A 26,232-nucleotide genomic window follows, 5' to 3' on the forward strand; every position below is an offset into this window, starting at 1 on the left:
TACCATCTCACCCCAGTAAGAATAGCAATATTTAACAGAGCAGCAAACAACAAATGTTGGCAAGGTTGTGGAGAAACTGGAACTCTTATCACTGTTGGTGGGAGTGTAAAATGGTGCAACCACTTTGGAAAGCTGTATGGTGCTTTCTCAAAAGGTTGTAAATAGAAATACCATTTGAGTCAGCAATTCCACTTCTGGGAATTTACCCTAAAGAAACCATAACCACTACCCAAGCAGATATATGCACGCCCACGTTTATTGTGGCTTTGTTCACAATATCAAAGAGCTGCAAACAACCCAAGTGCCAATCAACAAATGAATGAATAGAGAAGCTCTGGTGTATTCACACAATGAAATACTAGGCAGCACTGAAAAACAAGGAACTCATGAAATATGCTAAGTGGGTGACCCTAGAGGACATTATGCTGAGTGAAATATCTCAGTCACAATAGGACAAATATTGCATAGGGCCACTATTGTAAAACAGGACTGACACTGGGGTTGAGGGAAGACAGAGAAGAAGGGGAGGAATGATATATACTGCATTGCAACAGATGAGGGACAGAACTGTTTAGAAGGGATATCATTGTTGTTGTTGTTAAGTTCTGTCGAGCTGTAGGCAACTCATAGCGACCCTATGAACTAAAGTCCTTGACAGTTGCATGACTTTCATCCTTTCTCCATATTCATAGGGTTTCCCCAAGGACAGCTATTTACGGAAGTGGATGCCACTCATGTTTCCAAGCTTGTTTTAACCAGGGAGTGCCACAAAACACTGCCATGGGTAACCACTATTGCATTTGACACATCAGTGTCACAGCGTTCAGCTTCACAACGACCACAAGTTACTGCTGTACGGCAAGTGGACACACTAGGGCTATACGACCTAAAAGAATGTTTCACCAAAAACAATAATATAGACCTTAGGGCCGTGGATGAAGGCTGCACAGTGCAGTGGACTTGGGGGGAGAGATTACATAACAATGAAAGAGTCTTTCTTTTATTTATCAAGGAGAAAAGTGAATTGAGGGGGGGGAGTGGATGGGCAGGGAGAAAAGTGCAACAATGAATGACTAGAAACCCTAAGTCTCTCTAAACTTTCATTAAAACTAATAGAAAAAAAGAACTTTAACATTAAAAAATAAAATAAATTTAAACAAAAAGAAAAATTAATAGATTGAAATCTTCTTAAATTTCTTAACGTCAAGTCTTGCTCTTGATCCTTTGGAATTCTCTTGCAGCAGTACTGTACCATTTCCCTTGTAAAGTCTCTCTCTCTTTTCTCACCTGCTGTTGTTGTGAGATGCCAACGAATTGAGTATGACTTATAGCAACCCTATGAACAACAAACCTGAACCCTGTGCTTCATCATTTGACACATGTGAGCCCATTGCTGCAGTCACTGTCAATCCATCTTGATGAGGGTTTTTCACTGACCCCTCCAGCTTTCTAAACATGAGGTCCCTTTCCAAAGAACACCCTCTCCTAGCAATATGTCCAATGTATAAGAGATGAAGCTTCATCACCTTTGCCTCCAAGAAGCACTCTGGCTGCACTTTTTTCAATATGTATGTGTTCTCTTGGCAGTTTGTAGGAATCTCAGTACTCCTCCAGCACCACAATTCAAAGACATCAATTCTTTTTCTGTCATTCTTATTCACTATACAGCTCTCAGATGCACAACAGGTGATTAGAAAGATCATGCATAAATCAGGTGCACCTTAGTCTTCAGACCGTTATTACTTTTCATTATTTTGGAGAGGTCCTTGACAGGAGATTTGTCCAGTGCAATACATCTCTTGATCTCCTGATTGTTGGTAACAGGGATGTTGATGATGTATGCAAGTAAGAAGAAATCACTGACAATTTCAATCTTTTTCCCATCTACCATGATGTTGTCTATAGACCCAGAGGTGAGGACTTTTGTTTTCTTGATGTTGAGCTGTAACCCATATTGAAGACTGTAATCTTTGATCTTCTGACTCAAATCCTTGCTTTGAGCTGGCAAGGTTTTGTTGTCTGCATAATACAGGTTATTGATGAGTCTTCCTCCAATCCTAATGCCACATTTTTCTTCATAGAGTCCAGCCTCTCAAGTGATATGCTCAGTACACAGACTGAATAGGTATGGAGAAAGGACACATTCCTGCTGCACACCCTTGGGCAGTTTAGTCTGTCTCATCTACTTTGGACAGGTCATCAGGAGGGATCAGTTATTGAAGGACGTGAAACTTGGCATAGGGTCAGTGAAAAGGGGGAAGACCCTCAATGAACAGTGATGACAACAATGGCTCAAACAAAGAAATTATTGCAAAAGTGGGGCAGGACAGGCTCTTTCATTCTGTTGCACCTAATATCACTGAGTTGGAACTAATCCAGTGAGTGACACTTAACAATCTTAAGAACAAGGACAATAGTCGTTAGGAGTCGTTAGTGAAATAGCTTTTAGTGGAATCTCCAGACTAAAATGGACTAGAATGAACGGCCCAACAACATGCCTTTAAAAATCCATCAGTGAATACCCTATTAACCACAGCGGTTCAGATCCTGCTGTGCCTTTGAGTCTAGGCAAACTTGAAGGCAGTTAGCACCATTCTGTGAGCGCAGAGACAATACAGGTGCAAAGGAGGTACAAGGGAGACACTGTCTTCAACTTCTGTCAGCTTTCCTACCTCTAATCTCATTTGAGATGAGATGGATTGACACAGAAACTGGGGTAATGGGGTTAGGTATGTTTGAGACAGTGAGACTGCTTCAGGATAGGGCAGGATTCAGAGCTATTTTATAAAGGGTCGCTATGAGTCACAGACGACTCAAGGGCACATACCAATAACATTCTCATTTCTGAGCTTGGGTGACTTAGTGATAAGGAGTTGCTCTGACAACTCAAAGGCAGGCAGTTCAAATACAGTAACTGCTTCAAAGAAGAATGATGGCAGTCTACTCCCATGTAATATATTGTTTCTGAAAACCTGCTGGAGGATCAGCTGAGCTCCTCCTTAACTGAATGAAACTAAAAATTCAAAACAAAAGTGCTTAGGAGAGTCCTTCTAAGCATGTCAAACCCTCATCCTCCCCAAGAACCCTCTAAGACTGCATTCCACCCAACCCCCAGGGAGATTCTCAGCCCTGGCTGTATCTCAAAATCACCAGTGTCCAGAATTCCCAGCACCCATCATCCCAGAGTTACTGCGTCAGAATCACCAAAAATAGAATCTGAAAATATCTACTTTTAAAAAGCTAGGAGCTCTACCATAGTCTCCTCCACAACCAATGTGCTATAATGGATCATTCAATTGGCTTTTCTAGACATTCACCTAGGGGAGTTCTGATAGCTTAGTGGTCAGTAGCTGCACTTCCAACTCAAAGACAAGTGGTTCAAATCCACCAGTTCCTCTGCAGAAGATGGGCATTCTCCTCCCATGCCATAGGGAGCTCTGGTTGCTTAGTGGTAAGAAATTGTGCTGCCATCTCAAAGGCACGTGGTTCAAATCCTCCAGCTGCTCCACAGGATAGGCAATCTCCTCCTGTGATTTACTGTCTCTGAAGACCTGATGGATCATCTGTGGGTACCTAACAACAATAGCACACATCAACAAAAGACATTGCCTTTGACTTTCACTATATGGCTGGGTTGTTATTATGTGCTATCAAGTCAACAACTCATAGCAACCCTGTGAACAATGACTCAGTCTTGACTATTCTAAGCCAGCCTCATCATCTCTGACACATCTGCCTACACTGCCACAGTCACTGTCACTCCATCTCATCCTAGGTCTTCATCTCCTTCGATGACCCTCCACCCTTCTAAACATGATGCCCTTCTCCAAGGACTGGTAACATGCCCAAGTACATATGATGGACCTTCAAAACCCTTGCCTCCAATGAGCAAACTGGTTTCACTCTTTTCAGGACAGACTTCTTAGTTCTCTTGGCAGTCCATGGCATATTTGATACTCTTCCAGTACCTCAATTCAAAGGAATCGATTCTTCTTCTGTCATCCTTAGTCATTGTCTAGCTCTCAGAAGCATAACAAGGATGACAGGTAAGACTATATTTATGTGGAGTATTTTTGACCCAACAGAGAATTGGACAGCTTGTTAATAATATATAGTAAATAGCACCTTTGGATGACACATACAAATAAGGTGCATAGACCACTCACTAATGAGGGGATTGGTCAGCTTTGCCATCTCTCCATGCTTAAACTGAGCAAGTTCATAGGCAGAAAATCATATCTCACCATCAAGAAAGAAGTAAGTGTCATAACCTCCTTCAGGTCAGAGATTTTTATATCAGATAGAGTGAGGCAGAGACATAGAGGTGGCACTGGCAGCAGCTGATGATGTAGAAAGGCAGAGACCTAAGTGGCACACTGCTGAACTAGACCTGCAGCCCCATGGAGCCAGCGCCAAGGCCTTTGGCCTAGGCTTACTGGTAGGGTGGTGGGAGAGGGTACATAACTGGCAGAACAAAAAGAACTTTATTAACACTTGCTTTCATGAGTGGCAGGGCCCAGAGCTGAGAGTTAAAGCTTGAAAACAAGTTATCCTAACAGAAGAACTGCATCCTCTGATCTGGATTGTAAATTCTTACTTTCCTAATAAACCCCACAATCTTATCATTTGAGTTCTGTGTGGCCACTGCCAACAGGTTAGTGAACCTAGCAATAAAGTAGCAAGAGCTTTGGCAAAGGACAAATGGTACTAGAATGAATAGGTCTGAGAGAATAGGGCAGTCTGACATCACAGGCATCAGCTTTGTGCTGTTGATGTTCTCTCCCTTGTGGAGTTAGCTGAGCTCAGAAGCAGTCTCTTCAGTGCCAGCAACACCGTTTTCACGCCAGTCATGAGGATAAGTGCAGAACCAGACAATGTTTTATTCTGCTATATATGTGGGGGTCACACGAGGAAGACTTAACAACCTGTGTTATGCAGATCACACAACTCTGCTTGCTGAAAGTGAGGAGGCTATTAAATGCTTGCCGCAGAAGATCAAGGACTACAGCTTTTGGTAGGGATTACATCTCAGTATCAAGAAAGCAAAGGTCATCACCACAGGAACAGTCAACAGCATGAGAGATGGAGAAAGGATTGAAATTGCCAACTATTTCATCTTGCTTGGATCAATAATCAACACCCTTGGTACCAGCAGGAAATCAGATGTATTGCATTGGGCAAGTCACTGTCAGAGACCTCTCCAAAATACTGAAAAACAATGAAGTCAGTTTGAAGACTAAGGTACATTTAATTCAGGCATGGTCTTCTCAATCTCTTGCTCCACAAGAGAACTGGACAATGAATGACAGAATTGATGCCTTCGAATTGTGGTACTAGAAAAAGAGGACTGAGAACCCCTTGAACTGCCAAAAGAACAGAAAAGTCTTGGAGAAAGTGCAACCTGGATACTTCCTGGAGGCAAAGATAGTAAAGCTTTATCGCTCATACTTTTTTTTAATCTCTCATACTTTTGACATGTAGCTAGGAGAAGCTGTTCCTTGGAAAAGGACATCCATCCTGCTTGAAAACTAGAGGGTCAATGGAGAGGAAGACCCCTACCAAGATAGATTAACACAGTGACTTCCACAAAGGGCTCTAATGTGTCAGAGATGATGACAACAAAGGATAGGATAGGGTTCAAATCTGTTGTTCATAGGGCCAGTATTAGTTGTACTTAATTTCACAGCATCTAAAAAAGAATGAGGAATTAGGCCAACTTGACAGCAGGTAATGACTAGTTTTAGAATTTATTGTAACTAGTATCTTGTTTTAAGTTGCCATGTGTGTAGAGTAGAACTGCACTATAGGTTTTTCAGGGCTCTGACCCTTCAGCTGCAGATTGCCAGGCTTTACTTCTGCAGTGTATCTGATGGATTTGACCCAGAAAAACTTTTCCGTAGTAGTCCAGCCCTTAGCCAACCGTGTGCACCACCCTAGCACACTACTGTCACTGAACATGTGAGTAACTTGATGAATGCCTGTCTCTCTCTTCAGTCTCAGGACAGCCAAAGACAGCATGGCATATCTGGCAGAAAGTAAGTGGGGTAGCCAAGTAAACTTATGGGTGGATAAAATTAAAATCTACAATAATCATCACAAGTAGACCCACACAGGGATCTTACTACAGATTCCTAGGCCTGAGCTGCTATAGCAACAATCCTTATCATCATCATTATAAGCATTCCAATCCCCAGACCTGGAGTTGACAGATTCCATTTTAGGAAAAAGGCTGTCTGTCAATCTCTACCTTTCCTCTTCCAAGAGGTTACAGTAAAAAGATTCCAGTGTCCTTTATTTTGCTTATCTTTTAATCCCTTTCCTATTCCAACTCTTTAAAAACAATTATTGAAATTAAACACACGAGAGCTCAAAGAGCCAAGGCAAGCCAGCCCAGAAAGAGCAAGCTCCCTCCTACAGGGGCCAAAGGCTGGATGCTGGGGTCTCCACTCAAGGCCTGGTAGTAAAAGCTGGTGCAGAACAAGGTGGTTCCAGAGACAAGCAGTAGTCCAGCCTGTAGGAGAGAGGGTGGAACACCGTCTTGTAAGAACAAGGTGAGATTCCAGGGTGTAAGGCCTGGCCAGGGTTAGGAGGAAGTGAAGATTACCCAGAGGGGCTTTCTGCAATGGGGCACCGCTAACAGAGCCAGGCTGTGAGAGAAGTGATGTTTGTTGGCCTTTTCAAAGAGCTGTAAGAAAAGGAGATGGTAGTGGGGCTTCCTAATGAAGGCAGGAGCCTGAGCCCCCGTGTGGACATAAAAGATAAACGATGCCCACCCACCCACCTCACCCCTGCAAACTGTCCTTCACCCCAGGCACCCACAATTCAAGCGGGCAATCCCTTTGCAAGAGAGACCTAGGCTCTGCACCCCCTCCCCACACACACACTTCCTACTGGCACCCCAAGCTCCATGTCCTGATAGATTTGGAGGGGGAACGAGCAGTTACTTCACCTCCTTTCCGTAGGCATCCGGAAACTGGGCGCCTGTGGAGTAGAGAAGCAAAGGTTAGGAGGAACGCCCAATCCGAGCACGAGCCCCTGCTACCCTTTCTCCCGTGCACTCAGGTAGGCATTAGGAAAGCCCCTAGAAGGCTTCAGGTTGGCAGAAACACTGATCGGGCAATTCTGGGAACTAGCAGGACTCCCCTGGAGAACTTGAAAAAGGTTTAAGGCTCCGCGGGCTGTCTGGTCTATGGGAAACTGGGTACTTCCCACAGGCTCCGCCCTTGCACCAGACCCCGGGGATTGCTCCTGTAATGCCCATGAACACAGTTCAAGCCCCAGTCCCCTGACCGTGCGCCCCGTAGGTGGCCAAGCCTAAGGCTGCAGCTCCGGACAAGGCGCCCAAGCGCCTGAACGCAGCCCGCAATCCGGCCATGGCTGTGGATGATCACGCGCAGAACGAACACCGCCCAGGCCACCGAAGAGGGCAGCCAATCCCGATCGCCCATGCAAATAGGGTACACAGATGCCCAACCCAGGCTGTGTTCATTTCAGCGTGCAGGTCTTCACCCGGGTACTTGCGCCTTTGTAAAACCGCTGCTCAATGGCGAAGATATCTGGCGGGCGGAGAAACCAGAGCCAATTAGGAGAGCAGTAACTGATCAGTGACGATAGTTGAGGGAGGGACTAGAAGATTTACGTCACGGATTGGCCCACTTTCCGAGTTGATCGCCTCTTCTAAAATACCTCCCTCTCCCCCAAGCCTCCGGACAATTTCCAAAGATCCCGGTCCCCATGCAAAGTTCCGCCCCTTTCCTCACAGGCTCCTCCTGTCCAGTTTCAAGCCAGACCCACTCCCAAAAAGAGGCGGCCTATGGAAACACAAGCCCCACCCATCGCTATTAACTCCCGCCCACTGACCTGATGGCTCCTCCTCCGAGCCAGAAAGCCCCGCCTTCTTCTTATGTTGCCCCGCCTCCTATCGTTCAACCCTTCTGTCCTACCCACTAGGCGGTGAGGACCCCGAGGGTGGGTGATCTGGGGAGGGGGATGTCTCCATTTTGCCTAGGCCTGCTTCGTTCATCTGTCCGTCTGTCCATTCCCGCCCCTTCCCCCGCCTCCAACTCCCCACACTCCGGAGGGCGGGCGGGCCGGCTGGTGCGAGCGAGGGGTGTGCGCCGCTCTCCCGGCAGGGGGCGGGGGAGGCGGCCTCGCGGTGACGCGCGGGGCTGCTGCGGCTGCTCCGCCAGCGGATCATCACTCTTGGGCTGGGATGGACGCGGGGCGGGCGGGCCCTGGCGCGCGGAGCCAGGAGTCCGGGCCTCCGGGCTACTGAGCATCCCATGAAGCCTCCCCTCACTCTCGCCTTCCCTCCTCCAACCGGTGCAGACCCCTGCCCCAGGCTACTGACTCTGCTCCTGCCCTCCTCCGACTCCCTGGACCTCCCCCTCCCCCCCGCCCTCTGGATCGACTGGATCCCTCCCCCTCCCGGAGGATTCCGGCTGGATCCTTGCCCCTGCACCGCGGATTCTGCGCTCCCAGGCCCTTAGCCTCAGGGGATTACTGTGAATTCCTCCTCCCGCACCCGATCCCTTAGGATCCTCCGCCTGGACCGCCCTTTGGTCCCTGGAAGCTGACCCACGGTGCCAGTGGATCCCTGATCCAGTCCTGCTGGTTGCCCCCTCTTTGCTCGGTCGTCCCCACTGCGGGATTCCCTGTTCCTCAGCTCCCTCTGACCCCATCCTCTATCTTTCCTTTCCCCGGGGATCGACTGGATCCCGGCCCCGCCCCCCCGGGGCTGGGGCGATCCCCCCTCCCCCGCCGGGTGAGGCGCTGCGGGCGGGGGCTGGGCCTGCGGGGCCGCGGGGGCTCAGAGGCCGCCGCCCCCCTCCCGAAGCCCTTCGCCCGCCGCTCGGAACCCTGGATGGAGGCACCACGGCCCCGGGGCTGAGCCAGGTAGGAGCTAAGCCGAGTCGGTGGAGGGGGCTGCGTGGTGGTCCGCTGGGGTCTCCCTGTCTTCGTATCTCTCCCTGCGCCTAGTCTCCCTCAGCCTGCTTCGTCTGCGTGTCTCCGCCTAGGGATGCTCTCGCCGTGTCTCTGCGTCTCGGTCTCTTTGTCTCTGCTTCTCTTCAGTCTATGAATGATCCTTTGAATGGGCCCACAGACCCCGTGTGTTCCCATCTACCCCTCCCCCTCCGTCTCCCCTTCCCGGCCAAGCCATTTTCCCCACTGCAGGAAGGGGGGGTGCTGCGGCCTGAGCCCCTGTCCCTCAACTCTCCGGGGCTGGGGGAGCAAGGCCTGGGCAGGAATGGAGAGAGCAAAGCAAAGGGATCAGGAGAAGGAGGGGGAGCAAAATGTGACAGACAGAGATGGGAAGGGAAAATGGGGGAGACAGGGAAAGAGAGGAGAGAAAAAGAGGAGAAAAGAGGCTTGGGGGAAGAAATTTGGGGAAGAGATGTGGAGTGGAGAGAAACACCAAGGAGAGATGTAGAAGAGAGAAGGGGAGAGGGAAGACAGAGAGGGTCGTGAGAGACTGAAGGCTGAGCTGGAGCGAGCTGGAAGAGGCCAAGGAAGGATGCTCTGAGGGAGCGCTATGGAGAGAAGAGATTGGAGGGGGGGCTCCAGTGGGAAGGAAGCCGTGAGAGATGCTAACTGGGAGGAGACCAGGGGCCTAAAGTACCTAAGGGAGGGGGCTGACAGGCTACTGATGTTGGCAGGGGGGAGTTAGGGGTCTTCAAGGCTATGGAAGCCTAGCCCCCATCTGGTAGGGAAAGAGGAGACCCTGGAGAAGCCGGCCCAAGCCCCCTTTCAGGTGACAGGAGCTTAAGAGGTCCTGAGGAGGGGAGGACATGGCTGTGTGAGTGTGGTAAGGATTCCTGTGTCCTCATCTCTGGAATAAATTGACACCTGCAGAGAGCCACCCGCGGACTGGCGCCTGGCTCTGAAAACCCAGCGTCAGCAAACAGCTCTGACAGCTGGGGGTGGGGTGAGGGGGGTAAGGGGGCTTGCTAAAATGACCTGAGTGTCTGTCCCTTTGGCCTAACCTCTTCTTTCACAGGCGGTGTTGGCCAGAGCACTCAGTCATCAGGCATCAACTGTGGGGGACTGCCAAGGGGAAGGGGAGGTGAGGGGATAGAATGGGATGAGAAGGACGCTGAGGTCTGCCCCCAGGATGCAAGTCAGGAGCTGGGCAGGGAAGAAGAGGTGTCTGGGGTCCAAAACAGTTCAAGAATGTGGAAGGGCACTTAGTAGGCTCATCTGAAGCCCCTCAAGCCCATGTCTGCATCCTTTTTCCCCAGCTAAAGGCCTGGTCCTAAGGCCAAGTACTGATTGGCCAACGAGGGAGGGAAAGATGGGTCTTTTAGGGTCCTTTATGCTCTACCTCCCCCCCCCATATATACTTCTTCCTCTGTTCTGAGGTTAAAGAAACTAGTGTTCTGATTCTGACCCACACCTCTGTCCACATTCCCTGATAGACCCAGAGCCTATCCAGCCCTTTCCCCTCTGCCTCCAGAAGTACCCCCCAGGGTTAAAGCTGCTGCCTGTTGCCCAGGTAACATTGTGGGGCAGCATCCTGTCGCCCAGCAACGGGCTGCAAGATCACTTATTTGTCCCTGGGCTTGCCCCTCCAATGTTCCCTTGCTACTCTTGTCCCTGCCTCAAGAACCCCAACTTTTGATGGGAAATAAAAAGATAGTCTGGAAAGAGGGGACCTGGCACCCCTCAGATCCTTAGAGAATGAAATCTTGAGGTGGGAAGAAGGTGCTGAGCTTGAGCTTGTTAAGTCCTAAGAAAGACCTGAACCTGGTCTGGGTTGGGGGTTCAGCACCTAGAAATTACAGCTCGAGAGTAATTAGCATGTATAAACAAACCCGCCACTTCCTGCTAATTAATGACTTGGTATTTTTATTTTCTCTTGTCTATCTCCTCTCTTACGGAGGTGGAAACTGGGACTCCAGAGTCCCTGAGGAGAGCCCACCAGGGAGGGATAAAGGGTCTCAAGGGGGGTGTGTTAGGTCTAGGACACGGACCCACATTTGTCCTTGTCTTTTACATCCTGATCCCACTCCACAGCCTTATCCACCTGGGTCCTTGCTTGGGAGCACTGGGGGAGGGGTAGGTCTCAGGGCGCTGGGGGTGGAAGAATTGGGCACCTTGGTCTAAATTCCAAGTCACTAACCACTTGTCTCTTGTTTCCCCATTCCTTCCTTTCTGTCCTGTCCGATGTCCTTTCCCTTCTCCCACCTCCCCTCTGTATTTTTGTCTGTCTGTCTGTCTTATGCATGCTCTGCCTCTGGCAGGTCGGGCCTGCCTTCCCCTTCTCCCACCTTCTCCCCCATCCCCACCCCTTGCCCCCTCCATGGAGAGGAACAGACCCCTTCTTGGTCCAGTCTAACCCCGTCCCTCCCCATCCCCGGTCCTTCCTCCTTACCCCCCACCCCCTCCTCCCTCCTGGGGCGAGGGGGACCTCCCTCCCTCTCCCCCCCTTCTCTCTCTTTCCGAGGGGGGGGGTCCCGGGGAGGGAGGGGGGTCCCCCGATCAGCATGTGGCTCCTGGCGCTGTGTCTGGTGGGGCTGGCGGGGGCTCAACGGGGAGGAGGGGGTCCTGGCAGCGGCCCGGGCCTGGGCCTCGGCAGCCTCGGGGAGGAGCGCTTCCCAGTGGTGAACACTGCCTACGGGCAAGTGCGCGGTGTGCGGCGCGAGCTCAACAACGAGATCCTGGGCCCCGTCGTGCAGTTCTTGGGTGTGCCCTACGCCACTCCACCCCTGGGCGCCCGCCGTTTCCAGCCGCCTGAGGCCCCCGCCTCGTGGCCCGGCGTGCGCAACGCCACCACCCTGCCGCCCGCCTGCCCGCAGAACCTGCACGGGGCGCTGCCCGCCATCATGCTGCCTGTGTGGTTTACGGACAACTTGGAGGCGGCCGCCACCTATGTGCAGAACCAGAGCGAGGACTGCCTGTACCTCAACCTCTACGTGCCCACTGAGGATGGTAAGGGCTCGGGTACCAGTCCGGGCACCCCGTGCACACTGCCCACAGACGCGCATGCAGACTCTCAAGCCCTCCTGCGACCCAGGGGCCTGTGGGGGCAGTGCTGGCCAGTGCACCCCCCACCCCCAACCCAGGCCTCTGCGCCAGACCTTCTGAGAATGGTAAGGGTGCCTGCCAGGCAGTCCCAGGAACCCCACACCCAGCCTCCCTGGAAGGTCTTTGTGCCCACAGAGAGCCAATGATATGGGCCACAGATACTAGGCTAGGTGACCTCTGCTTACCAAAAGAGGCCCACACAGATCCAGCCACCCCATCTCAGTGTGGCTGTTGAGGGTGATGGAGTGATGGAGGTATCAGACGCCTACCCCCATTAGGTTCGCCTCCCTCCCTCAGACTTGGGCACGTTCCTGGCAGAATATCTGCATCTGTACCTCAATGTAAACTCCTTTCCCCACACCAGCATGGGTGTCCACCGATTGCCTCTCCCCTAGAGAACCCTCACTGGAGCTGAGTGCCCTTAGAAACCGAATCCCATCTCTTCCCCGTGAGACTCTCTCTTCTGTAGCCCAGGGAAAGATCACGGGAGCTTCTCACCCAGGACCCACCACTCACAGCCCAGAACACCCATAGAATACTTCTACTGGCTATGGAGCCAGCTGTTCTTGTCAGTGAATGTCCAGTCCACCCTAGGACTGCACAGAACCAACCCCAGCATGCTCCGTCAGACAGTTCTCACCTGCCAGTTCCAGGACTCCACGATTAACCAGAATACCTCAGCTGCCTACAACAGAGGGTTGTCAGCAGACCTCCAGATACCATAACAAACTATACTTGTAAGCAGCCACTACATTACCCTTCCAATGTCAAAACTTCACAACATCTCAACACACAAAGATGGTCCACTTCTACACATGCACCTGGTTTCTGGGAACCCCTGTATATGTACCCTACACACACAACACCCCCATAGATATGCTGAAGCCCCACAGTAGACTGTGAACCTCAATTACTCAACACCCAGACAGTGTACCCTGCAAACCTACACACTGACCATTTTACTCCATCAACAACACTTAGAAGTACTGCACCCCAGTATTTCTGAGTATAATCATATATTCTAATAATACCCACATATCATATGTCTTATGCCCCCAATAGTCCTACTCCTTGATCGTATGCTCCAACACTCCACCCACACCACAGCCTCCAGCTTTTCTCAAATACTACGTACTCCAAGTCTCACCTAGAGATTATGTGTACCTTACCACTGGTGGTACCACTCCATTCTGTCCATAGCTCATCTGCTATACATCTCGCGCATGTAAACTCACACACGTTTATCTCAAGACCTCTGAAACCACCCACTCTCTATCCTTCATGTCAGCTATTCACTGTAACATCTAAGTACCCTCTTCCCATATAAATCATGCCAGCTAACAACCTATAGACTAAATACCCCAAAATAAACTGTTCCAAACCCATAAAAATTCTAAGCACCCTAACCCCCATGGCACCATTTACCCCAACACACCATACTTCTCAATACTCTACTACCCTCTGCCTGCGAACCACCCACTTCACACTCCCCTCTCCTGTCATGAACCACCCAGCCCAGTGTCCTCCCATCTATGAATCATTAACCCTGGTACCTCCACACCACCCATCTCCACAGTTCCCACCGTGAACCTGCATAAAGTGTCTACCTCAGCATCCCCCTCAGGTGATTTCTTACCACCCCATGTGAAACGTCCACTCAACATTCCTCACTTATCCACTGTCCACTCAACACCTCCATGCATATTACCCACTTCCCACTCCCACACCGCTCTTCCCCACACACCTTCTGTATTTTTAGCCATTGCTTGTGACACAGCTTCTTGGGGCCTGACACATTCAGGTGATCTCACTGAATCTTCACACCAGCTCCAGGAGGAAGAGGTTGACTCAGGCACACACTCAGATACACATACACACACTTCCCACCTCTAAAGTGTGCAGACCCCGTTGACTTCAGCTACCTGCTTGCAAAGGACAGGCTCCCTATTCCCACTAGATTCCTCTGATGGTTGTGATTGCCAGGTGGGAAAAGGCTTCCAGAAACTGAGATAATCACCCTTCCCTAAGCTGTCTTATCAGCCTGGGGAAACCCATGATACCTATGGAGGCCACTGTCCCCTGACCAATTTCCTCCTCCCCCAATCTGGGAGAAACCTAGAGGCGACCTCTAGGCCCAATCTGGATTCTTTTCCTTGCCATGGGCACACTTTCTGTCTCCCAACCCCTTCTGGCACCTTATGTGTCAATTTCCTGTCCCCTGTTTGTGGACTGAACCCCAAACATGGGGGTGGGCTTGGCAGTAGAGCATGGATGGGGGGCAGGGGGTGGAGGTGGGGTGCCCCTAGTGGGAAGTTCACTGTTTGGAGATGAGAAAAGCAGGTCTGGGTAAGGAATGAAGTTGGGGGTGGGCAGTGCAGAGGGTTGAGACAGAGTGGAGGGCAAGACCTGATGACCCCTTTCCCTGCTTCACCCCACTTTGGGGAGGTGAGGTGAAAAGCCAGGCCTGTGAGTGTGGATGGAAGAGAGATACAGCTGTTGAGGGGCTGGGTAGGTGGGCAGGTAGCCCTAGGTGGCCTACCCATAGTCCTCTAGTGGGGAACTGAGGGCTTCCAGCAGCAGTGAGGTGGGAAAGGCTGTCTCAAGCCCCATTCTATCCTCAAAGTGGTTCCCAGCAGAATCCTTTCTGCTTACCCTTCCTCTCTGCAGGCTGGAGAGCAGGCAGGCTCTTGACTGGCCCTGGAAGGGCCTATGGAAGAAGTAGTGTGTTATTGGCCTTGGTCTCCCTCGGTTTCCCTCCCTTCCCCCCACCTCTAACACCCTTTCATTTCCAGCAATTAGCAAAACACTTGGACAAAGCACATCCTTTCCAGCCAAGGCACTTTGTCTTAAGACAGGCCTCAGCCCACTCAGGCACCCCCCACCCTCCAAAACCAGCATTTTCTCTGGGGCATGACTTTTTCTGGGGAGGGGAACAAAATTTGGGTTATAGAAACGTTTTTCTCTTTTCTTGGTTTCTTTTTCTTGCAAACAGATTTTGCTTTTTTTGGCTTATTTTTTCTGCCCCTCACCCTCCCCTTTTCTGCTTTCTCTCCTCCCCTCCCCATCCACCACCTCCCCCGACCCCCCATCTTTCCCCACAAAATTGTCCTTTTTTCTCTGTTTTGTGTTCCCGGTCTTAGGTCCGCTCACAAAAAAACGTGACGAGGCGACGCTCAATCCGCCAGACACAGGTAGATTTAAAAATCCCGCGGCTGCATGTGGTTGCTGATTAGAGAACGCCCATGGCCCTGTCCCGAACTAAATGTCCCCTCAGCCCTCAAGGCCCCTCAGTCGTTCTCCCAACTAAAAACGAAAAAGAAAAGAAAAGAAAATTTTGTAACAGTTGGAAAAAAGCATTCTGAAAACTTCAAACAAAACTTAAACATTGTTGGACCCACTAGAAAACTTGCAAGAAAAGCTAAACATGATTACAACAAGTTGGAAAAAAAAAAGACAAAAATTGGAATGCCAGGGGAAAATGATCAAAGAATTGGATAAAATGTTTATAGAGTTTGAGCAATTTTAATTTGGAGCAAAGTAACATTTGAAAAAAGTAAACTTGGCAAATTGATAACACAATTGAAATAGCAGAAACCTGCTCTAATTTCCAAAATTTAAAAAAAAAAAGCCTATCAGATGCAGAACGTGCAGACGTTTGAAGTGAATTAAAGAATTTGGAAATTTTTGAAAGCAGGGCCCAATATCTTGAAGTTTCACCATGAAATTTTGAAAAAAAAAATACAAAGAACTTTTTTCTTTTTTTCTTTTTTTCCAAAATGGATTTTTTTGTTTTTTCTTTTCTTGTTGAATCTGCCCCGAGAGCTTCTTGCTTTTTGGTTGTTGTTTTTTTTCTTTCTTTCTTCTTTCTTGATCCTCTTTTTTGTTGTTGGTTTTGAATTCTTGTTACCCCAGTCCCCCTTCCTGCTCCTTCTCCTTCTGACCCCCCTCCCCAATACCGGAAGCCCTGGTGGAGGTGCTGGGTGGGGAGAAGGGGCATTTAGAACCAAGGACATTTAGAGCAGGACCTTAGGAGGAAAGGGGAGTTTAGCCTGAAGCAGCTGGATGGACACACGGTGTTCTGGAACGAAGGGAAGAAGGAAGAAGCAGGATTGGGGAGGACACAGAGGGCACTGTCCACTTAGGTGCTCAGCCAGAGAGGTCAGGAGGAGGGAGGTGGCAGAGAAAGTCAAATACGACAAAGTATAAGTGTGCAGAACTGTCTGTGGTGGACTAAGCGATTGGCTTAGTATCTGCTAACTAGTTGTCTTGCAAGAAGCATTTCTACCAAGATGAGGAATGTGGGCAGAGATGCTAGAGGACCAACTGGGGACAGCCAGGTCTGGCTCATGCTTGCTGGGGCCCAAACTAGTCAAAGATTCTAAGTGTCAAGGAAGAGAGCCCTGTGGGTCAGAGGTGACCTCAGCCCTGGTACTGTGGCTGAATCTTAAGGGACCTCTAGGATAGGATGCTAGGCACTTGAAGACACTCTCTCTACTCCCACCCTCTTCTGAATGAGCGACCTCATAGACCTGTCCCAAGTCCTTCAAGTGCATCCTACTCGTGCCAGTGATTAGCAGGCCCTTTTGGAAATGGCAAGAGAAGGGTCCAAGGCAGAACTTAGGGCTCAGGCCAGTCAGTGGGGGTCCAAGAGGAGAGAGTTACACCCTGGCTTCATTAAGCAGCCTCCTTCCCACCCTGCCTCCTCCTGCCACATTAATTAGGCTGGGGGTTGCCATGGTAACTGGGGAGGTGACCTAGAAAGGAATTAGGGCGGGGAGGAGACCAAGCCCCCAGGGACCCTAAGGCCTGGCACCCCTTCACTCACAGACCAGGGTAGCACACCATCTTGAGGAAGGGCTGAGAGCCTCCAGCGTCTCCAGTTGTAGTTCCAGCCTTGAGAACTTGCTCTTCCTTGGAGCGGGAGGGAGATAGGCTGTGTGTGCGTGAGGAGGGGGTTCCCTGGCCACAGTAGGTGCCCTGAGCAGGACCACCCCACACCTCAGCTTCTGTTGGGTTTCCTGAAAGTTCTGTCTTGCGTTTGGAGACCTGCTAGGCTGCCTGACATGGGATGGGGGGGACCTACTGTCAGGGCTACCTGGGGAGGGATGGAGGGGAATCCGGTCTTGCCCCCCAGGGACGGGAGAGACATGCTCCCTGAGCTTCAGGCCACTCTTCACAGGCCTGAGAGCTGGGCAGCGCTGCTTCTGATCTAACTGTGTCCCTGTCCCTTACCCCTTGGCCCTCCCTCCCGCCCCCTCCCCACACAGACATCCGGGACTCAGGGAAGAAGCCTGTGATGCTGTTCCTGCATGGCGGCTCCTACATGGAGGGCACTGGGAACATGTTCGATGGCTCCGTCCTGGCTGCCTATGGCAACGTCATCGTGGCCACGCTCAACTACAGGCTTGGGGTGCTCGGTGAGGGTGGGCGACCAACTCAGGGGGCAGGACCTGGTGGGGTGTGGGAGTGGGCGGGGTTCCAAAGGCACCTGAGTAGCTTCTAGGACCGAGCTGCCCAGAAACGAGCGGATCTAGGGAGCTGTGATGGCCCCAGGGATTCCTCTCTTATCCTCTGCTCACAGGTTTTCTCAGCACCGGGGACCAGGCAGCAAAAGGCAACTACGGACTGCTGGACCAGATCCAGGCCCTGCGCTGGCTCAGTGAAAACATAGCCCACTTTGGAGGCGACCCCGAGCGCATCACCATCTTTGGGTCCGGGGCTGGCGCCTCCTGTGTCAACCTTCTGATCCTCTCCCATCACTCAGAAGGTACTAGTAACCTCCCAGCCTGCGCCCCCCTTCCCTGTCCCCACACCCCTGGCCCTATGGCACCCCCGTTCCTCTGGACTAACACTCACTCACTGTCCCCCCAGGACTGTTCCAGAAGGCCATCGCCCAGAGTGGTACTGCCATCTCCAGCTGGTCTGTCAACTATCAACCGCTCAAGTATACACGGCTGCTGGCGGCCAAGGTGGGCTGTGACCGGGAGGACAGCGCTGAAGCTGTGGAGTGTCTGCGCAGGAAGCCCTCTCGAGAGCTGGTGGACCAGGATGTACAGCCCGCCCGGTACGGGGGTGGGCAGGGCCAGTCCAGGCCATCCTGCTACCTGCTGGTTCCAAGGAGGCTGAGGCAACAGGTGCCCTCAGACATTCCATTTGACAAGGAGAGATGGGCTTCAATTCCTCTAGGGGGATCCTTTTAGGCAACCTAACTTTTAGAAAAGATTCCTAAATAGAGGTGCCGAAACAGAACAGGGAGTGCTTGACGGCTTAGGTAAGGAATTGTGCTGCCAACACAAAGGTAGATTGTTTGAATCTCCCAGCTACTCTGCAGAAGATGGGCACTCTCCTCCAGGGCAATTTACTGCCTTTGAAAATCCTGTGGAGGGTCAGCTATGGGTCAGTTCCAACTAGATGGGACCCACCAGTAGCACACACAGGGCAAGTATGTCAGGTAGCATGAACAGCTTCATGGAAGGCTTCCTGGAGAGGCCCAGTGTCCTGAAGGACCCAATTGTTTCTCAAGTTGGGAAGAGGGTCTTTCAGGCAGGGGTGGAGCTCAGCAGGCTGTGGGCCAGAGAGGAGGCCAGGGATGAGGTGTGAGACTTTGCCCCTTCTCCCCAGCTACCACATCGCCTTTGGTCCCGTGGTGGATGGTGACGTTGTCCCAGATGACCCTGAGATCCTCATGCAGCAAGGAGAATTCCTCAACTACGATATGCTCATTGGTGTCAACCAGGGTGAGGGCCTCAAGTTTGTAGAAGACTCTGCAGAGAGTGAGGATGGCGTATCAGCCAGCGCCTTCGACTTCACCGTCTCTAACTTTGTGGACAACCTGTACGGCTACCCCGAGGGCAAGGATGTGCTTCGGGAGACCATCAAGTTTATGTACACAGACTGGGCTGACCGGGACAATGGGGAGATGCGCCGGAAGACCCTGCTGGCTCTCTTTACAGACCACCAGTGGGTGGCTCCAGCAGTGGCCACCGCCAAGCTTCACGCTGACTACCAGTCCCCCGTCTACTTTTACACCTTCTACCACCACTGCCAGGCTGAGGGCCGGCCAGAGTGGGCAGACGCCGCTCACGGGGACGAGCTACCCTATGTCTTCGGTGTGCCTATGGTGGGCGCCACTGACCTCTTCCCCTGCAACTTCTCCAAGAATGACGTCATGCTCAGCGCGGTGGTCATGACCTACTGGACCAACTTTGCCAAGACTGGGTGAGGGCCCAAGGGGCTGGGTGCGGCTGGGGGGACGCCCTACAGGCAGAAGCACACCCTCCTTCCTCAGAAAGCCACCCCTGCTTCCATCTAAAGGCTCTTGCCATGCCTTCTCGCTACCTCACCTCAGACACCCAACTGGGTGTGTTGGGGATTCAGCAGCTGGGTCCCAGTCCTCTGCGGGTGGGCTCACTGGCTTCCCTGGATGTCTGCCTCTCCTCCCTTCTCTTACCTACCCACCTTCTTCCCCATCCCAGTACCTCTGGCCCCTCTACCTGACCACTTGGATCTCCATGGCCAAATATGTGGAGGGGTTTTTGTCCACCTGCCTATCTGTTTGTTGTCTCTCTTGAAATCTCCTGATGCCTCTTTTTCTCTACTGTTCTGGGCTGTTTGCTGGGTTCCACCCACCCCACCCCCCCTTTTTGAGTGGTTTCCTTTTTGCCATCTCTGGCTGCCTGCTGGTATCAGCCTGTCTAGCTCACTCTCCCTCTTTGTCCATCAATCCCTATTTTGGTCAGTCTTGGAGTCTCTCTCACTGACTGTCTCTGGCAGGTTCTGTGTGCATCTCGTAAGTCTCTCTGTCCCCACCTCTGATGGTGTCCCCATCTTTTTGGTTTCCGCCTCTGCCCATCTCTGACTGACCCTCGTTTTCTCCTGCTGTCTGCATCTCTGTCTCTGCATCTGCATGCCCCTCTTGGCTCTTGCACCCTGCGCTCCCAGCTCTGTCTGAGCCTGGCCCTCACTCCTGCTTTCCCTGCCCTCCTGTGCCCACAGCGACCCCAACCAGCCTGTGCCACAGGACACCAAGTTCATCCACACCAAACCCAACCGCTTTGAGGAAGTGGTGTGGAGCAAGTTCAACAGCAAGGAGAAGCAGTATCTGCACATCGGCCTGAAGCCCCGCGTGCGAGACAACTACCGAGCCAACAAGGTGGCCTTCTGGCTGGAGCTGGTGCCGCACCTGCACAACCTGCACACGGAGCTCTTCACCACTACCACGCGCCTGCCTCCCTACGCCACGCGCTGGCCGCCTCGGCCGCCAGCCCCAGGCACCCGCCGGCCACCGCCACCCGCCACCCTGCCCCCCGAGCCCGAGCTCGAGCCGGGACCCCGCACCTATGACCGGTTCCCTGGGGACTCGCGGGACTACTCCACGGAGCTCAGCGTCACGGTGGCTGTAGGAGCCTCTCTCCTCTTCCTCAACATCCTGGCCTTCGCTGCCCTCTACTACAAGCGGGACCGGCGACAGGAGCTGCGGTGCCGGCGGCTCAGCCCACCGGGCGGCTCAGGCTCCGGGGTGCCCGGCGGAGGCCCCCTGCTCCCCGCCGCAGGCCGCGAGCTACCCCCAGAGGAGGAGCTGGTGTCACTGCAGCTGAAACGGGGAGGTGGCGTCGGGGCGGACCCTACCGAGGGCCTGCGCCCCGCCTGCCCACCCGACTATACCCTGGCCCTGCGCCGGGCACCAGACGATGTGCCTCTCCTAGCCCCGGGGGCCCTAACCCTGCTGCCCAGTGGGTTGGGGCCACCGCCGCCTCCCCCACCCCCGTCTCTGCACCCTTTTGGGCCCTTCCCTCCGCCCCCTGCCACCGCTACCAGCCACAACAACACGCTACCGCACCCTCACTCCACCACCCGGGTATAGGGGGCAGCTTGGGGAGGCCCACCTCCCCAGCCCTTGCCACCTGGGCGGGAAGCACCGCCTAAGGTGGGAAGGAGGACTCTGCTCCTGCGGCCTCTTGCATGAGGAGCATTAAGATGGACATGGGTTTCCTCCCAGGGATGCGTGCTTTTCCCACACAGAGAAGCCCACCCTCTTCTCTAGGCCTGGGCCTTTGGACAACCTGGGAGGATCCTTTTTCCCCCTCCAGCGGGACACTAGCCTTCGGTGTGTGGAAACGGAGTATCTTCCCGCCTGGAGGCTGCTTTCTCATGAGGGGGTGTGTTTTCCCATGTGCAGGGTGAGGGGTTTTTTTTGCCCCCCCAGACACATGCTGGCCCCCTCAAGGAATTTCTGCAGGGGTTTATACCCCACAATCCTGTTCCCTCATGCCTTCCACCCTTCCCCTCCCCGCCTCCTCCTGTAGACCCTGGAAGTGGTGTGTTCACGTGCAGTCACCCACCGCCACCTGACGACTGGGGTGTTGCTGGGAAGCAATGAGGAAGTCACAGGCCCCTGCCTTGCCCTCTCACCCCAGTGAAGCATGTCTCTCCCCCCGTGGCACAAGTCAGCACGTTCTCCTGGATGGGCCCGAGCCTTCCGCAGATTTAAGACGGACACGGATTTCCTGCCTCCCTGAGCCACCTGGGAACAGATGGTCCCAGTGGTTCCAAGACACAGTTCTGTCAGTGGACACATGTTCTTGCATGTGGGTGCGTGTCTTCCCATGCAGTCAGCCCTTCTCCCCTCAGCACTTCCTTGAGCCCCAGGCCTCAGGTCCAGCACTGGTTCCTCCCCACAGCAGGCAGATACAGATTGAGGGTGACAGAAGCTGAGAGAGATGCAAGAATCCTCAGGAGAGGGCTCAGCCCCTTATTCTCCCAGAGATGCCAAACTGGGGTGGGGAGATGGCACGCACCACCCACAGAGACCATACATGTTTGACCAAAGCCCTCATCCAGGCTCTGAGGAAGCCTGTCCCTCTGTCCTCAGACCATTGCTCATCTGTGCCAAACTGGGGGGCGGGGGATATGAGGGGAGAATTCCTTTCTCCTAAATGTGCCAAGGGTTCTCTGATCCTGAACCAGAGCAGGGAGACAGTGGGGGCAGGTGACATACAGGGTGATGGGGTCAGCTAAGAGGGCCCAGCCTGTGTCTCTCTTGTTACCCCCTCTGCCTCAGTTCCCTATTATTTTTTTTTCTCTCTCTCTCTTTCCCTCATCTCTCCTCTCTCTTTTCCTCTTCTCTCCTTTCTCTCTCCCTCTCTTTCCCTCTCTGTCTGAATCTGTTCCCATCTCATACCAACATTTTCCCTTTGGCTGACCCACTACCAGGGCCCCAGGAAAGGAGCAATGGAGGGGAGGCCAGGGATAGAGGTTTCACGGGACAGGCTGGAGAGAGAATGAGGTCAGCTATTCTGAGGAACAGATGGAAGGGGCATGGGGTACAGGGCTTGGTCAGACACCAGCAGGAAGAATTTGAAAGGAAATGTGTGAGGTGATTACCCAGAAAGGACCTTAGGAGAACCTCTGGGGTGGTAAAGAACAGTGTCAGAAGAGTTTAAAGGAAAGTCAGTAGAGGAGGCAAGAATCCTGGTCTGCTGGCATTTGTGGGACATCAGTGCCAAACTTAAATAGGGGGTGGGTCCTGTCTTCCACTGACACTCAGATCCACAGCTCCTGGACTTGATGCCCCAGGGCTTGACCTCCTGTCTTTCCACCTTCAGCCATGGAAACTTAGTTCTTTTCTCACCCTTTCCCCAACCTGGTCCAGCTCTTTCTCAGTCATGTCTAAACACTAGGGACTTGGGCCCTGAACCCTATAGACAGATGCTCCTGGAATTGGGACATGGGAGGGGGTGCTGGGGAACCCCAAGATTCAGCCACGGACTCCAATGCCCAGCTCCTTGCCCCAGAATAATTCCCTGACAATCCCATATCCCTCCCCAACTCTTCGCAGCTCTGTACACATTTTTAAACCTGGCAAAAGATGAAGAGAATATTGTAAATATAAGAGTTTAACTGTTGGGTGTGCCTGCTGTGTTAAGAGGTGGTGGGTAGGGGCTCTGAAGAAACAAAACTTGGGAGTGACTTGTCAAAGGAAGAATGGGTCCAAGCACCCTCAGCCCTTCTTTTAAGCCAGGACCAGTGCCGTGGTGATGAGTGCTGGGAGTCAGGGCAGAACTCTGGCCGCAGAGGCCAGAACCTGGTGCCGTGGAAGAGGGGCTGCACTGATAGCTGGCGTCAGAGGGCCTGTGGGCTGGTCTAGGCACTAAAGGAAAGACTCAAAGTAGATTTCAGCCTCTGCAAAGCCTGGGTCCAGGCTAGTCACCCATGGGCCCTGAACTCAAAGTAGCCCCTTGGCACATTGTGAGGAGAAGCCCCAGCACCATTGTGACCCGCTCACTGCTAGGAGCCTCTGAGACAGGTAGGCGAGCTGGTGCACAGTGTGGGCTGGGGGCCTAAGGGCCCAGGTGGTCCTAGGGACCACCCAATGGCCATAGCTGAGCAAACACAGCCTGGGTGGGCCTCTTATCACAACCCTCACACCACCAACTGCCAGGATCTGGGCAACTCCATCCTGTTGCTGTTGGGCCTCATCATCTGCATTAACATTGGAATCAATCTGGTGACCCTGGTCAGAATGGTGCCAGGGGTGGTGGTGGGAGGGGGGCCTGCGAGGGCATACCTGGGGTCACTGTGTTCTCCCTCACCTAGCTCTGGCAGAGACTCCGTTACTTCTTATGCCGAATGTTCAATAATATTTGCGTGAAAGGTAAGCAGAACTGGGTTTAGGGTGTAGGAAACCAGGCACCAGCCTCAGCTCTCTGCTAGCTCCCTACCGCAATAACCCTCTTCACCCTGCCTCTCCGTTCCTGTATTACCTCTCACTCACCCACAGAAACCTGTACGTCATCCTTAAGTGGGAAGCAGACCACCAGTAAGCCCTCAAGAAGACAGAGCCGCCCCGAAGTCCACATCCGATGCACCATGGATCCTGTGAAAATGACCATGACTCCTCCACCCTCTCGTCGCTGTCGCCACCGTGACCTCCCAGCACACTGTGACCACCACCCAGTCAGCTGGAACCCCGACAATGACAACAAAAAGCCCCTGCCTCAGCACCCTGCAAGCTGCGCCCACAACTGGGAACCCACTGAGAGCTGGGCAAGTTTCCAGGCCAACCAGGGGATCTGGGACCCCTGGGCCCAGGACAGTGTGGAGCCATCTTCCCAGGCCATCCGCTTGCAGCAGACCAAAGGGGGAAGGCCCCACAAAACAGATGTCCACTCAGAGGTAGGCCTTGAGGCCTACGTGTATCCTGTGAACCCTCCACCTTCCAGCTGCGAGGCCCTGAACAACAAAAACAGCAGGGCAGAGGCAGAGGTCACTCACTGCTCCCAACCTCCTGTTCTGGGCCCAGCAATGGTCCCCGACATCCCCCAGCGCCGGTCCTCCGTCCGAGTGGTTTATGACGCCCTTGATGTGAGGCGGCGCCTACGAGAGCTGACAAGGGAGATAGAGGCCCTGTCTCAATGTTATCCCCTGCCCCCCAAGCCCTTAGTGGCTGAAAGGACAGAGCAGAGCTGGATTTACCGTCCCGTGGTGGGGAAGTAACTGGGGGGGAAATAATAAAAGAGAGAGGAGGTGTTTTATATTGGTGTGTGAGGGTTCCAGGCACAAATCACCCAGAAGCTGTGGTTGCTAAGGGAATGATCTCCCTGGCAACAGGGCCTAGACAGCCTGGAGGACCCTCATCAAACTCTGGCCCTCACTTCGCTCTGCCCTCAGCCCTTTCCCAGATTTCTCCTGGTTCCAAGACTCCCGCCCTCAGCCCTTTCCCAGATTTCTCCTGGTTCCAAGACTCCCACCCACCTCTACCCTGCTTCCTTTAGTGCCCAGAGAAGCCCTCAGGTCTCATCCCAAATCCCCAGACAGTTCTGTACTTCAGCGTAGATCCCCATCCCCATGACTGTAGCCCCTCAGAGCACCAGTCCCTGCTAGAGTCTGTTTAGAATGCAGCCACAGGGGAGACAGGGATGCTCAGCCCCTGTGAGTCCTAGTGTCTTTGCACAAGGATGGCTGAGTGAGGATATCTAGGGCTTGACAATTCCCTGGTCAGCACCTGGAGCTTCTAGACCCTCAGGCAGGTTTGGAATAGAGGCTGAAATAATGATGCTCAGGGGCTTCTTCACTGTTATCACAGGTCTATGACTGACTTCTTTAACAAACCCATGTCACAAATGAGCCTGGGGATCAGTCAGAGAGGGCAAGTCAGTCACTCGTGGTCACTCAAGACATCCAGGGTCAAGTTCATGCTCCCAGATGGTCCATCTCTCCACTCCTGCAGGTAGTATCACCAGCCTGCTCTACCAGAACCTGGCACTCCTCCATTTGTACATAGGAATATTTCATTCCACTGGACAGCAGGGAGCTCGAGGCCCTTTTCTACCCCTACAGAGCATCACATAGACATGTGTGCGCACTTGCATACACACCCCTCCTGGAAACAAGCAGCCACATGAATAGATCCAGGCTAAAGACGCTGGGCCTCACCTCATACACCAGATGGATTTCTGGAATGTAGCAGACAGAAGTGCTTCTCTGCTGATGTAGATTCAGTTAACACCCTTGATCAATTTAAGCTAATTCCTTTCAGTGGATATGTATTGAACATACCTACTATATGTTTGGAAGCTTGATAGACAATGCCCACTGTCTTTTCCTCTTTCTGTTCCTGATGGGCAGATCATTATTACCAAGGCCGCCGAGGAGCTCTCGTACACAGGCCTCAATGGTGAACCTGGTACAAATGGGAGAATTCTTTTGTTGTATCTGCCACTACATCTTTTACTGCTTTGTGGGTTACATACAGTTATCTTGAGGTAAAAGCTAGCAGGTTTTTTGACAGAGTGGGCCAGCAGATGATTGGAAGATGGCGTCCCTGTCGGAGCTAGCAATCTCGGTTGAGGAGGAAATGGTACTCAGTGACCATCAATAGCAGAACTTCAATCCTTGGCCAGGAAATTCAGTCCCTGGGGTTTAAGACTGTGTGTCTGAAAGGAAAAATGGAAAAAATCCTTTGTGTATGGTTCAATGTCTGAGAAGACTCTTTTCATGACTATAGCTCCTGTGATTTTAGAACAGAGGTCAGGCACAGGTAAGCAGACCCTAATGGAGCAGAGGAAGACAGATCAGGGGTATCTTGGAACTGAGTCCCACATATAATTAGGATTCCAAAGTGAACATTGTGGAGGACACAGTTCAATCCATTACCTGGTTTATGGTGGTCTAGTGGTAAAAAGCTACATTGCCAACCCAAAGGCATGC

The 26,232-nt window shown here is 52.4% G+C and overlaps 3 protein-coding genes across 4 annotated transcripts; 2 read left to right on the forward strand and 1 right to left on the reverse strand.

Moving 5' to 3' along the window:
* Positions 1–6,367: 6,367 nt before the first annotated feature.
* On the reverse strand, positions 6,368–7,375 carry TMEM256 (transmembrane protein 256). Its single transcript, XM_006899116.1, has 4 exons — positions 7,291–7,375; positions 6,950–6,981; positions 6,605–6,685; positions 6,368–6,511 (listed from the first exon to the last, which is right to left on the reverse strand). Exons 1-4 carry the CDS (start codon positions 7,373–7,375, stop codon positions 6,368–6,370), a joined length of 342 nt encoding a protein of 113 aa, XP_006899178.1.
* Positions 7,376–11,418: 4,043 nt separating this feature from the next.
* NLGN2 (neuroligin 2) lies at positions 11,419–21,086 on the forward strand. Of its 2 annotated transcripts, XM_006899117.1 has the most exons (7): positions 11,419–11,928; positions 15,165–15,215; positions 17,292–17,441; positions 17,606–17,791; positions 17,896–18,088; positions 18,646–19,242; positions 20,020–21,086. In XM_006899117.1, the coding sequence occupies exons 1-7, from the start codon at positions 11,484–11,486 to the stop codon at positions 20,885–20,887; spliced, it is 2,490 nt and encodes an 829-aa protein (XP_006899179.1). In that variant the 5' UTR covers positions 11,419–11,483; the 3' UTR covers positions 20,888–21,086. The 2 variants fall into 2 exon arrangements, with proteins under 2 accessions (XP_006899179.1, XP_006899180.1); XM_006899118.1 differs by lacking the exon at positions 15,165–15,215 and having other exon boundaries at positions 11,595–11,928; positions 20,020–20,887.
* A 2,309-nt stretch (positions 21,087–23,395) lies between these two features.
* SPEM1 (spermatid maturation 1) lies at positions 23,396–24,519 on the forward strand. Its single transcript, XM_006899171.1, has 3 exons — positions 23,396–23,539; positions 23,620–23,677; positions 23,804–24,519. The coding sequence occupies exons 1-3, from the start codon at positions 23,396–23,398 to the stop codon at positions 24,517–24,519; spliced, it is 918 nt and encodes a 305-aa protein (XP_006899233.1).
* The last annotated feature ends 1,713 nt before the right edge of the window (positions 24,520–26,232 follow it).

The sequence above is a fragment of the Elephantulus edwardii genome, unplaced genomic scaffold (genome assembly GCF_000299155.1).
Source record: "Elephantulus edwardii isolate Elephantulus edwardi_28Jun2011 unplaced genomic scaffold, EleEdw1.0 scaffold00246, whole genome shotgun sequence".
NCBI lineage: Eukaryota > Metazoa > Chordata > Mammalia > Macroscelidea > Macroscelididae > Elephantulus > Elephantulus edwardii.